Source organism: Genypterus blacodes, unplaced genomic scaffold, assembly GCF_046128005.1.
Source record: "Genypterus blacodes isolate CSIRO-AG114 ecotype Tasmania unplaced genomic scaffold, CSIRO-AGI_Gbla_v1 ptg000012l_1, whole genome shotgun sequence".
NCBI classification, from domain to species: domain Eukaryota; kingdom Metazoa; phylum Chordata; class Actinopteri; order Ophidiiformes; family Ophidiidae; genus Genypterus; species Genypterus blacodes.
In genome coordinates this window covers 7324046-7337509 of record NW_027466826.1, presented here as the reverse complement: position 1 = coordinate 7337509, position 13464 = coordinate 7324046, and the positions used below count along the sequence as shown (strand labels likewise).

The 13464-nt window shown below is 39.5% G+C and overlaps 1 protein-coding gene across 1 annotated transcript; it reads right to left on the bottom strand.

Moving 5' to 3' along the window:
• Positions 1 to 258: 258 nt before the first annotated feature.
• Positions 259 to 13464, bottom strand: LOC143011340 (cadherin-1-like). Its single transcript, XM_076164182.1, has 18 exons — positions 13113 to 13464; positions 11598 to 11712; positions 7873 to 7961; positions 7332 to 7499; positions 6804 to 6947; positions 6397 to 6552; positions 6004 to 6148; positions 5682 to 5854; positions 5120 to 5248; positions 4417 to 4602; positions 3798 to 4042; positions 3372 to 3514; positions 2935 to 3026; positions 2639 to 2771; positions 1885 to 2103; positions 1569 to 1699; positions 1323 to 1466; positions 259 to 1135 (listed from the first exon to the last, which is right to left on the bottom strand). Exons 1-18 carry the CDS (start codon positions 13158 to 13160, stop codon positions 923 to 925), a joined length of 2673 nt encoding a protein of 890 aa, XP_076020297.1. The 5' UTR covers positions 13161 to 13464; the 3' UTR covers positions 259 to 922.

Genomic DNA, 13464 nt, shown 5'->3' with positions numbered 1-13464 from the left:
CAGTTATATTTCTGTTATAACTAATAACCACCATTACACTCACTAGTATTGCTTGTAACTTAAAACTTTTCATGAAGCCCAACAGTCCTATGAACAGATATTGTATTCCCTATAGATCAACACCATTAGTGTCTTAGTTTAATAGGCAAAAATGTCCAATGTAACTGTTGATGCAACTAGCTGTGTGATATTTGAACCAATTAGTGTTTGAGGGATATCAGAAGTAAAAAAAGACATACAATTTTCATTTGTTGAAACAAACTTTCTTAAAATCATAGATAACTTTATAAAAATCCAAAAACAATCCATGAAAAGGAGGCAAGCGCAAAACTGAACAGATTCTTATCAAACATTTTTAAAAGACATTTATTGATAATTGACCACACCATCAGAACATGGTGTAGGCAGACTAAATTTCATGTAATTTAATTCCAAAAACTAATACAAAACAATGAAAACAAAGCCGTAATAAACTCCACAAACGAGAGTTCAGCGCCAAATATATACGAGTAATACCAGTGCCGATGCAAGTGTCAGTGTGCAACATCCCTCAGTAAGCTGCAGCTCAGGTTAAAACATTCGAGCCCTGCACAGAATCATGAATCAACATTTAGACTGACGCCGTGGTTCCAGCGCAAACATCTTAAGCATAAGCACGGATCCAAAATGCACAGACAAGTCCAAGGGCCTCCATTCAAATTGGCAAACTTTGGTTTTCAAAAAAACAGTTTGCCTCAGCAGCGGCCGTTAACTGAAAAGTAAACTGCAGTATAAAGACCAAATAAAATCTGACAGCACTTAGCCGTTTTGCTTGAGCAGTTTCGTCAGTATGCACTTGTTTATCAGTCCGTGCTTGCATCAATCTAACATTCACGCAGCTGTACATGCATACGCTATTCCATTAGTTTGTTCTTTGCTGTATTTACAGCATGTCATCGTCTCCTCCTCCGTACATGTCGGCCAGCTTCTTGAAGCGAGGCCCCCACTCGCCGAGACAGTTGTAGTCATGGTCTCCATCAGTGGACGAGTTGAGGGATGACAGGCTGCCCGCGTCAGAACCACCTCCTTCATAGTCGAACACCAGCAAAGAGTCATAGGGGGGCGCTGTTGGATCATTGTCCGCTGCCTTGAGGTTCTGAAATGAGCAGAAGACATTCTTTGGTCAACATTTATGGAGTTTACAGTTTCTACTGGATTATTGATTTATGCATACAGAAGAATAACCATATTCAGATTCATAAATATAAAGCACTAAGAAAACAATGTTTGCTCTCAGTACTAATTGATTTTCTTGTAAACTCGTGACATTTGACTAAACTCACATCATCAATGAAGTTGCCAATTTCATCGGGGTTGGCAGGGCGAGGTCGATACTGGGGGGCCGGCATGAAGTTTGGCATTACATCATTCCTGAACACATCAGGCCTGTCGTCCAAACCACGATGGAGAACACCGAGATCGTAGTCCTGAAAGACAACATATACATGAGTTTGCACATAAACTGTATATTTGGAATGAGATGTACATCGTCAAAACACAAGCCATCCTTAAATTTATCATCAAATTACCTGATCGTCCTCTCCTCCTCCTTCTTCATCATAGTAATAGATGTTGTCTCTGATGTCATCATCCTGCAGTAAAGGCGGCCCCTTCTCTCCTCCTCGCCGTCTCAAGAACATCAGCAGCAGCAACACCAGCACTGAACATGCAGAGCAGAGAGTTTGATATCATACACAACTAATGTGTCTCTGGAGGTAAGAGGCAAGCTGAGAGGACCACGTTTAATACCGCTTGAAAATAACCTGTCTACGAAGCTACACTTTCCACTGAGCAATTGAACATTAATCTTAATTGAAAAAGACATCTGAAATACATAATACTCACTGAGCAGCAACAGGATGGCTCCAAGTATTCCCAGTATAACGGGCAGGCCGACGCCAGCCTTTGTCAAGCTTCTGCAAACCACATCAGGCCCTGTGCAGTCGCACACCTCAGCATTAATCGTGCTTTCCTGCTCCATTCCCTGGTTGTCTGCAACCCTCAGAACCACGTTGTACAATCCAGTGGGCAGCTCAGTGACTAAAGTCAGGATGATGCCCGTTTCTGCAGCAAAGAGATGGATGAAGGAAAAGTGTCACGATTCTGTCCAGTCCCCATAAGTCAAAATACTTTTGACATTCAAAAACAGACGCAAGTTGGAGAAGGTGAGGTCTTTTGTGGTGCAAAATTCATTCAACTAATCTCAGAGAGATCTTGCACTTTTGTTGCCGCCCTCTGCAATTCTGTTTGCAACAGGTGGTCAACAGAAACCTATTCACAGGCTGTGTATTGCGCTCAACATGCTCCATTAACTCCTTTGTTAACAGATAATCTTTAACCATCATAAATATCTCAATTTTAACCCAATATCTTATTTTTGATTTAAAAGTTATTAAGTTAATGTCCACTGAAAGGCATTTGCATGTACTAGCTATCTGCACAGATGACAAGATACACAAAAAACTCCATTCCTCCATAAGCAGTGTTTTCCACTACTTATAACTGCATATGTACTTGTCTTTAACTTATTAATGATTAAAAGATTTAATTTACACTTCAACTTCAAAATACACCCAAATCACATGGCAATAGAACATACTGGAGTCGTTCATCCTGGCGGTCCAGTTCATCTTCGATGTGCCCTGCATAGAGACTCTGTATGGAGAAGTGAAGCCTGGGCCGTCTTTATCTGTGACCGACAGCAGCTGAGGAGACGACTCCCGATTACACACCTGAGGAAACAACATCTTTTGGTTATCTTTTCAAATGGTGCTAATCATGTTACTGCACTTACTTTTAAAGTCAGTACGGGAACTTGATAACTGTGGTAAGCCAATCATGATATTCTACCATAGCAGAACTGCTTAGGTTAGTTTGAAAATGGCAGACACAAACCTTGATTTCACGTTCGTCAATGGCAGGAGCGTTGTCATTGACGTCTTCTAGCTGGATAACCAGGGTGCCTGTGCCTGTGGCTGGGACTTCATCTGGTGAGGTGGCACAAACAAACATTAAGACAGTGAAACATTTGCATTCCATCATGCCATGAACACAAATTACATATACAGTATCCCTTTTTTTTTTCTACCCCTCCGTGTATAAAAACTAAATTGAATCCAATCTAAAATGCTTCATAGCCCCATGCTCATGTCAAATGCTTTATTCAATATAAATATTCATAAAAAGGAAAACGTTATCTGATAACACTTGTCAATCTCTGGGCTTCTCATTTATTTTTATCGTCAACCACTCTACCGCCATATAATGGTTTAACAACTATGTATTTTTTCTAAAAAAAATAGTTCACAAACGAGAATTCACCCCCATCTTACCATTGTCATATGCACCAATGAGTGCCGTGTATTTCTCATTCTTGACAAAGATGGACTCTCTGTCCATCAAGCTCTTCACAGTAATCAATCCCGTCTCTTTGTGCACATTCAGCCAGCCTGCTGGGTCATTTAGTGCTTTATACCTGGACAAAGACAAGATAGTTTTAATGTTGCAATTGAATGCTGCTATAAATCCTGTTTAAAAAAACAAAACACTGGCCATTTCTTCATTATACTGAATTGGTTGGCACAAACAAAACACTAATACGAAATACATTTACACCATGTTCTGTATATTATGTCACAATGGAAATACTACAGATATAAATATTCCATAAAGTATGGGGAAATTTTTGAATTTAATCTTTTTACTTAAATAAAACTAGTTCCAAATACAAAAGCACTCTCTTCAGAATTGGATCTTACATGACTTTCTGTTTGCGCGCCGTGTCTGGGTCAGTGGCAATGTACTGCAACAGCTCTGTGTCCACAGGCAGGTCCTCCCTTTTCACTATGAGCTTATTCGCTGGGATGAAGACTGGAGCTTCATTCACGTCCTGCACATTGACAATCACAGTGGCGGTGGAAGTGGGCAGGTCGGTGGCAAAGGGAACCTCATTCTCCGCTACAACCAGCAGAGTGTACTTGCTGGTCTTCTCAAAGTCCAGACCCTAAATGAGGAAGAGGAAAGCAGAGTCAAGGAAAAGCCTTATACCATTCATACAGCTACTGTACTGATATTTGGAACTTCATACTTTAGTCAATTAGTGTCATAGATCTACCCCCAAAAGTAGTACAACTATTTTCATTAATAATGGCTGTTTAGATGCACAAGGGCTACTATTGTGCACACTGGACCAAGGAGACATCATTGAGTTTGTTAGTTCAGTTGTATTTCTGTGAAGTAAACTATCTACTATGACTGTCCAGACAGCATTGAAGAAAAATACTAATAAAATGTGATTATTTGATTTGAAAATACTTGAAATAAAACTAACAAATGTAAAATGTCAAGTTTGAGACTCTGTTGCATTTCATTTCCTACCATAGCAGTAGAAATGATTCCTTCATCTTTGTTGGGTCCTGTCTCCACTTTGAAAAACCCTCCAGGATCGCCATTAATGATCGTGAACTTGGCGTTCCAGGCTTGAGAATGTGACTCATCGCCATCGGTTACCGACATCTTCACAACCATAGCTCCTGCTTTGTTTTCAGCGACTGATGCATCAAACTGAACGAAACAAAAAACAAAAGGAAAAGGCAAGAGTGTTACTTGTTGAAATTATATATTTTTTGGGTGCCATCTCCGCATACATCCCCTCTCACCGCACATAAACAGCATGTGGAATTACGAGCAAGTAAACAGAAGCTGAAAAGTCTGTTGCTGCCCTCCAGTGACTTTCTTAATTGCTGCAGCAATGACAACTTTGGTGTGTGGTTATACATGCAACTAAATTACTTCTAATGACTTCTTCCTTTCTATGCTTCTTAGTATTAAGTCACTGCTTATATGGGTCTAAAATTCCCTGTATTGGCAACATGCAGTTTTGTTTATTTAATTCCCAAACAACTAGAGAACTATTTGCAGGGAGAGCACGTCTAAAATGTTTTTTTTAACTGCCAGTTAAGCTGAAATTAAATCAATCTATATTTTTTTCACAACCCATTACATTAATAAACTTGTTTTTGGATTAATGAAGATCTGATCTGTTATTGCTTCATTTCCCAATTAAATTTATTGTACTTACTGAGGCCTGAGTGAAGACTGGAGCATTGTCGTTGCTATCGGTGACCGTGAGAATGACCTTTGCTCGCCCAGTCAGTCCTCTCCCTAACAAATCAGCCACCTGGACATCGAGCGTGTACTGTGGGATTTTCTGTTGGCAGGAAAATAATGCATTAATTTACCATACAGTAAGGCTGAACACATTGGCATTAGTAGACGCCGACTGTGAAACAAAGTTACAAGATACAACATATTTTGGTTCAAACCTGAAGGCTTCATTTTCACTTAAATCTTAAAGACTAAACATGGAGCTTCTGATTTGTCATTCTACTTTTACATTTAGTTGATTAAAATGATCAATTATCTCTTATTCCACCATGAACTCTTTCACCATCATCAACATAAGCAAAATTAAGTATGCATAATATACCAACATGATCAAGACAAAGTGGCATTTACATCTGCAACTGTCTTAAATGTTTTCTTTGTTATGTAAACACATCCTTGTAATTTGATGCCCACCTACAGTACATTATTAGATTGTATTGACTTCTGACATCAAATGTGCAATCTTTAAGCCTTACCTCTCTATCTAGTCCACCAGCATTGACTCGGATGACTCCACTGACTGGGTTGATGACAAAAAGGTTGTCATGGGGTAACTTTGGCTCCTGGTCAACAATACTGTAGCGGATGTCTGAGTTGTCAGTGTTTGGCGCGTCATCGTCTTTGGCCTCAAGCGTTACCACATCGAAACCTGAAAGGAACAAAGCCAGGCTCTGAAATCTGCCAACAGTGGTGACAAGTATACAGTATTCCTTGTGGGTTACAGTGTGTAGAGTCTATTGTGTATTAAAAACACTACCAACATGTTGTAGTCCTAAATTAAATCTACTGGTGGTCTACCTGTCAATGAGGCCTCAGCAACCTCTGCCGTGAAGGTGGTTTTAATGAAGTAGGGGTTGTTGTCATTCTGGTCGATTACATTCACTACAATGTCCATAGGATCCTCAGCTTTTCCTGAACCTTGAGCCACAGCATGAGCTCTGAGCTGCAGACACCATAAATAGCTCCGTTACAGACATGAACAAGAACATGCTTCCATTGCTTCATCCCAGAAGCACTACAAGTCCAACTGTTCCCTTCGTAAACAAGTTTAATATTTCAAATTGGTGCGTCGCAGATGGGAAGAAGCAAAATCATCTCTGATCAAAGCTCACACTACAGGAGTCTTCAAAAAGCTTTCATTCATCAAAAGAATGAATGAAATTAAAGCCTTACTTTAGAAAAAGTGCTTACCATGTACTTCTCCTGTTTCTCTCTGTCCAGTGGTTGTGTGACAGACAGAATACCAGAGTCTCTGTCCATGGTGAAGAGATTCTTTGGATCCAGGTCAGCTCCTGGTCCAGTGATGCTGTACAAGATCTTCTTGAATTTATCTTGATCAGAGCGAATCTGGACAAAACACAGTCAACCTGAGTCATTCCACTCTACACTGACAATAAAACATTAGTTAGTTATTATTTAAATAATTAGTTTCTAATTTGGAATATGGGTTGGGGGATTGTTTTGTTATGACACACATTTTATGTTTTAAACTAAAGTCAAGGGATATTTTACTTTAAGAACAGAAACAAGGACAAAGTTTTTTTTTGTCCATTTCTCAAACACAGGGGACTTTGGCTGTTGCATGAACTGCTACTTACATGAACTGCTACTTTGGGGAAGGGTCCCCTCTCATTCTCTGCAAGGTTGATAGGAGGAATAACCCAGTCTCTCTTCCTCCTTTTCAACCCCATGCTAGGTTTGGGGAAATGAATAACTGCCACATTGGTTGCGTTGGCTCCAGTCTGGAAAAGAATACACATTTAAGGTCAGAAAGGGCTTTAATAGTCCTACAATTTCAGTTACCACTTACTTGCAGAAATAAGCTACATATTCAAAATGTATTGATGGTAATTGCAGGCATTATACCAACAATGGCAAATAATGATCAGATTCAATGACAAAGATGCAAAAGCTAAATATTAAACTACTACTCAAATTGATGTTCTTGAAAAAAATATATATATATATATTGTTTTTTACATCATGAAAATTATGAATCCATCTTGCATCAATCCTGTGCATGCAGATAAAAAAATAAACCAGTGAATGGTTCATATATTCAGCCAGAGGGGGGCAGTATTTGTTCAATTCATGGAATTCATGCTCTCCCTCAACTCTTTTCCTACCTCTGTGTGTGGGGCAGAATCCACCTCAGAATGGTGGTGCTGATGGTTTCTTTGGTGATGCCCATGGTGTGAAATCCTTACATGGACGCTCATCTTTTCAGAACGTTTGTCCGAGGCGTGGATGAGGAAGTCCACATGTCCTCTATGAAGAGTCATGTCTCTGTTTACCTGTTCAGAGAACAGAAAAAAACTCTGGATTTGACAAAACACTACATTTGGACTTTGGACTCCTTACCATGGTTGCGTTCTGACAAATGAACTTTCTAGTGGTTTTGGGCCAGCTTGTTGCATTAGATTGGACGTAAATAAATAAGCAATATTCAACTTACATTGTAGTAAAAAAGTTATAACAAATAACGCTAAGAGTGTTCGTCTTTACAATTACAAAACAAAAACTATCATGATTGTTTTTTGGGGCCATCATGTAGTGAAATACTTTTGTAATGTAACAATTGCATATGTTAGGTACATTGTGATATTGGTGTTAGAAGATGTATGGCTCAACTCTAGCTTATGTATAATAATACAGGTGTGTACTCACCTTCACTACCCCATCTTGGGTTACATTGAAACGTCTGTCATTACTGCTGAATAGAAATCCGTTGCGGCCTGAGCAGTCATCAAAGCTCACTGAAATTGGAAAGAGGAACCAGACATTACAAACCTATCATTTCAAAACTATTTTTCAATACATCCTTATTACTAAACAACACCTGCACGCCTTCTCATGTTGCCATTTTTCCACTGGACCAAAAAAGCAAATTATTTAAACAAATGGAGCTGAATCAATAAATCTAGTGATTGACTGAAAGAATATGAACCAAAAACACATTTATTACATTCTTTTTAAAATAAAATTGCCAAACATTTGTTTCAGCTTCTGAAAAATAAGGACTTGCTGTACTTTTTTTTCCCGTTTTTGGGTCGTAGACACTGTCAATGTTGTGACCATTTTTTTTAAAAATTGATAAAAGCATTAGTTGCAGCTCAGAGGTCAGAATGCCGACAATGCTTAAAGTTTTGCAATAACAAAACCTGACAGACTACAGACATGTGATCAAAACCTCAAACCACCACATCCCCAATTGAACAACTGACCGACTCTGCCTCACAGCTGTGGTTAAGACAAGACAAGTTGCAGCAGGTATGCAACGTTAAAAATCAGAAACACATTTAGAAGAGAAATCGCTATTGTCATATAAAGTACAAGGTGCAATGAGAATCTATACAATTATGACAAAGCACTGAGGACTAAAGTAACATTCACGCCTTTAATGCCACAATCCGATTGATGTGCATCCGGGCCACGTCCACTTGTTCTGCAGTCCAGCTGCAGCCCATGCTGTCCAGTGTATGCAATTGCTATTCAAAGGCAGACCTTGTGAATTGTTGTGCAGGCAGTGTGCTGTGCACCAACACAGGCTTTGAAAAGGAAGTCGAAGGCAAAAAAAAAAGGCTGAGCAAGTTTTTGTAAATAAACCTTCAGTTTAGTAAACAAGGCCTACAAGGCTTAGTGTTGTAGGTGTATTATAAGATTTTTGATTAGTTTTAGGCTATTTTACATTTGCAATAAGATGAATGACTGGGACTCAAAGCTGGTACTTATATAGTATTAGAAAATATGACTCCTGGTTATGAATGATGAGTTTTGAGTTATGATTTCCACATAATTCACTCCAAAACACCACCATAAACAACAGCCTCAAGAACTTGTTATACCAAAATTCTGAGGCGCACAAGCAATTTCAGTATGCAAATTGTGACACACCTCATGTCTGACGTAGAAACAACTCTCACTCAAGTGCTGCCATTCACACTTTTTATTTAAACCAAGCTTCTTGCACATTCATGTTGATTGCCCGGCATATGCCACCACTTAAGAGCACTAAATGAAGCAGAATATGCTGAAACTTTCCCTACACAAAGTTGGCTGTATAGGGTTTCAGTCCTTGGAAGGTTGATTGTGTTGCACGACATCTAACAATGGACTCTCGGTTGAGAATCTAAGGATTGACTGGCCATTTGTCTCCCATGAGGCATGGCATTACAAAGAGAATGTCTTTGTAGGTAGGATATAGAAAAATGGTTCCCTCCTTTTTTTGGTAAATTGTTATGATCAAGTGGCGATATTAATCTTCGTCGTGGCCAAAAGGATGGGGGACAGAGAAATGAGACAATGATGGGTGGGCAAGATGCTTTCAGTGTAAGACTTTGCTTGCAGGCCTGTGTGTACAAGGTAAAATTTAAGATCCGCCTGTCCCCTGAAGATCCTGATCAAAGATTTGTTGCAAGGGAGACAATGCTACTCTTCAGCTTCCAAACAGACGGCTGTTGTTGGCTCTAAACCAGACATAAAGTAACAAACGGCCCACTACTGCGAAGCGTCTACTGGACAACCTGAGGGCTGATTTAGACTTCCAATTCCTAGTTGCCATAGTGCACATGTCAGCAGGGTAATTATGGAACTTCAGGTTCCCCATGCTAGCAAAGGATTTGTGCAGGGCCCATTAACAGTCTTCCCATGATCCTGGTGTCTTCCAGGATATCCTGATTTATCAGAGATGCTTGATCTTGTAGCAATTGAAATAGGAGATTTGTGGCATATTTGTCAGCATATTTGTGGAGGATCTATGCACAACATACCAGTATCACTTGAGGTATTTTCGATAAGAACAAATAGTATATATACTAATATATTTGAGGATGCTGTGTTGTAGAGTAATGCAGGAATGATACCGTTATCAGTGAATAATTCCAGTTATTAGACAGTTGAAGGTAAACAAACCCCAAACTGAGACACTGAGTTTTATGCGACAACACTGATTCAAACAGACTCCACCAATGTTAAATGGCTCATGAAAAGCACTATTCAGGATGTGTCAACAACTGGCCATGATGACATCACAAGATTTATTTCCATTTCCTGTTGGAGTGGCTTCAGTAGTCCAAATGTAGTAAACACCAGTAAGAAATGGGCAAATTGGGTCCTTCAATCCCTCAGTCAAACTTGTAGGCTTCGGCTTTATCAAAGTTTTGATGGTGGTTGAAGAATAGTGCTTCCCTGTGATCATTGAACTGAACATGCATTTTTACCAACCATTTTTTATTACCCACGTACTCCTGTCTGTCTAGTTCTGGCTGCCAGTCTATGTGTCTCTCAACCCCTCACTCATAAGAGAACAGACCACAAAGCCTGCTAATGTTCTCGTACCATCAGAGATGTTATCGATTCACAGAATTGGTTTCAGCTTTTCCCTTAGATAAACCTAAAGATACCAGAGTCAGGCCAGAGGTTGGACTCATTTCGAAGTAACTGCACTGTTACTGTAAGTGGTCCAATAAAATTGTAGTTTCAGTAATGATAATAATAATAAAGATCTAGCTCAATAACTTGAGGGCATGATTTCAATTTCAAATCTACATTAGACTTTGTTCTTATTCTACATAAAGAATTTTCAGTCGACCTATGCATCATTGTTCAAAAGCAATAGTTGGAAAAGTTATAAAAAAGGACACAGAGCACAAACCCGCTGATTACAATTTAAGTTACAGTTAAACAGACAAAAGGTCAGACAAAAAACACGAAGACCTTGGCCACAGGAAGAGTGGGAAGCAATTGTAACTAACATGTTGGAAAAAGAAGGTCCAGTCCAGGGCAAATGCAATAAACAAATCCTACATTGCCCGACAAGCATACAAAACACAGAAATGCTACAGTCAGTTTAGAACACACAAAATATGAGCCACTCCCAGTAAACTAACACTCGGTGGAAACAAAACAAAAAAATCGAGTTTTCCACCATGTTGAGTACTGGACTCCATTTGAAAAGCAAATCCTGCGGAACAGGCTGGGGGACATAGTTCTGTCATGCAGGTAAGAGCATTTGAGGAGGTGGAGAGTGAGTGCAAGCTGAGACCTGAGGTTGTTCAGACTACCTGTGTGAACAATGTGAACGGCTAATCTGCAAGAGGCCATCTGAGCAGCAGGAAGAGCAGGAGTTCACCTATGGCTCTTAAGTTTCAGGAATGTTTAGGTTTTCCGAAAGCCACAGCACTTCAAAACATCAGTGGAATGTGATCCTTTGGGCTGCAATTAACGCTTATTTTTGTAAATTTCTGAGTTGTTGATATAATTATGAATATCTGAGGTCATTCTCTATTCAGATGAATTCTATGAACAGATTGAATCCGCCTCCATATCTTCCATACTCTCCTGTGTTATCATTGCTTAATGTGAGTCCATAAATCTTCCTGGGTTGTTCTTACCTTTGCCCAGCCTTGTGCCCCGCATCAGGGGGTTTCTGTGCACTGTGAAAACCAACACATCCGAACTGAAGCCAGGCACACATGTTGGCTCCTCAGTTGACACCGTGGTCAAAACCTAAAAAAGGAGAAATGTGTTTAGAGTAAATAATTCAAATGTGCTAGAAAAAAAACAAACATCTTCTGGCATCTAAATCCTGCAAAATGTTTGAAACCTTTCAAAATAAACAAAATTGTACAAATACAAATAGTTTAAAGCTTTTGCTATAAGTGAAAAGCTTTTGTCCAATAAGTTAATGTGATATGGCTCCAATGTCAAGGTGGCACAACCATAATCATGGGGCTTTTATTATGAAGTAGTAATATAAGTAAACAGCATATCCCCGATGACCTTTAGGGCTGAGTAAAAGATTTTGTAGTTCTCTCTAAAATATTACCAAAAATGGCTACTTTCAATTGGTATGCAGGCTGGTACTCTTTCCATGTAAGGTGGTACAACCAATTTAAAACCTATGTTCTTTAAACAATTATATCTATGAACTTGCCAGCAATGGCAAAAGCTAATACAGATTTGAAGTAGAAAACACCAGTAGTAGAAGTAGCAAAGTCATTGTATTAAAAAAAAGAAGAAGATGGGGAACAATCATGCAACCCCAACAACATCCCTACCTACATAAGCGATGACAACATACCGACAGAAAAACAATAATTTGATCAATAATTTGGTCAATTAAGATACAACAGTGACGTCACACGATGTGCTTCAGAGGTACAATATAGTTTTTTTTTTTTTAATAGAATTTTTCTTTTTCAAAGCGTTATTTGGCAACTATTGACACATTAAATACTTAGTTTCTCCAATTCACTGTTTTTAGTCAAGATTGCTCGTATAACTTATTGATCCGAGACTTAGCATGGAACCTGTGAGCAGCGTGTTTGATTGGAATTTAACCTGTTGACAACGTCATCAACGTAACAAGGGCGAGGCCCAGACGAAGTAGAGCAAACGACACAAACGAGCCAAACATGCACGGACATCTGGACAATTCTCACTCCACTTTGTCTTCCACTAGCACGCATATTGTATATTGGGGGGGTTTAATCGAGTTTGAGTCGTTATCGGGGACTCGCCGTTCAATTCGGCGAACGTCACAGTTACGAAGCAGCACTTGTGTCATTAACAATCAACATTTTTTTCTGACATTATTAAGCGTAAAAGTCATGTAAACAGACAGCTACTGTTTTTATTATGACGAATATAAGTAGCAAAGAGTAGCAGTAATTACAAAAATGTTTCTCATTACTTTACGCCGTCTCTGGCAAACACCACGACATATAATTCACGTGTATCCACTTTCTTTTAACATAAACACATTTTTAACAAATATAACCTTGGTGTGGAGTTGTTGCCTCGTCAAGTTAGATAACTTTTAACATTTTCCCACCGTAGTTTGCCGTAAAGACGTTCGCAAAACGGAAGCAGCTCGTCCAGTCACAAACAAATATGGGAAGACTCACCTGAAAAACGACGAAAATGCCCAATACCGCGACACAAGCGGTCCCCATTAGTGTGTAAATCCTCTTTGGATACTCCTTAGCGCGGAAATAAAGTTTACAAAAACGCTGAAGTGGCTTTTAAGCGTATTCCTTCCCCGTTGCTTCTTTGTCGACTCCCTCCAAGGTGGCTGAACGCGTCGTGAGAGAGGCGAGTCGCGGCAGGTACTTTTATGAATGACGTCAGCTCACAGGTGCGCCGGTTCCGTGTTCCACATATGGTCATGAAAGATGAACACGCCCGAGAGGCAACATCAAAGCAACAGCTTCATACTAGAAGTTCTTACCAACGAAGCACCGACACTCACTGTACCAT

Coding starts and splice junctions, on each gene's coding strand:
- LOC143011340 (XM_076164182.1), bottom strand. CDS start 13,160: ATGGGGACCGCTTGTGTCGCGGTATTGGGCATTTTCGTCGTTTTTCAG. Junction 7,962..11,597: donor GGGCACAAGGCTGGGCAAAG/GTAAGAACAACC, acceptor TTCCAATTTCAG/TGAGCTTTGATGACTGCTCA. Junction 6,553..6,803: donor TCCCCAAAGTAGCAGTTCAT/GTAAGTAGCAGT, acceptor TGTTTTGTCCAG/ATTCGCTCTGATCAAGATAA.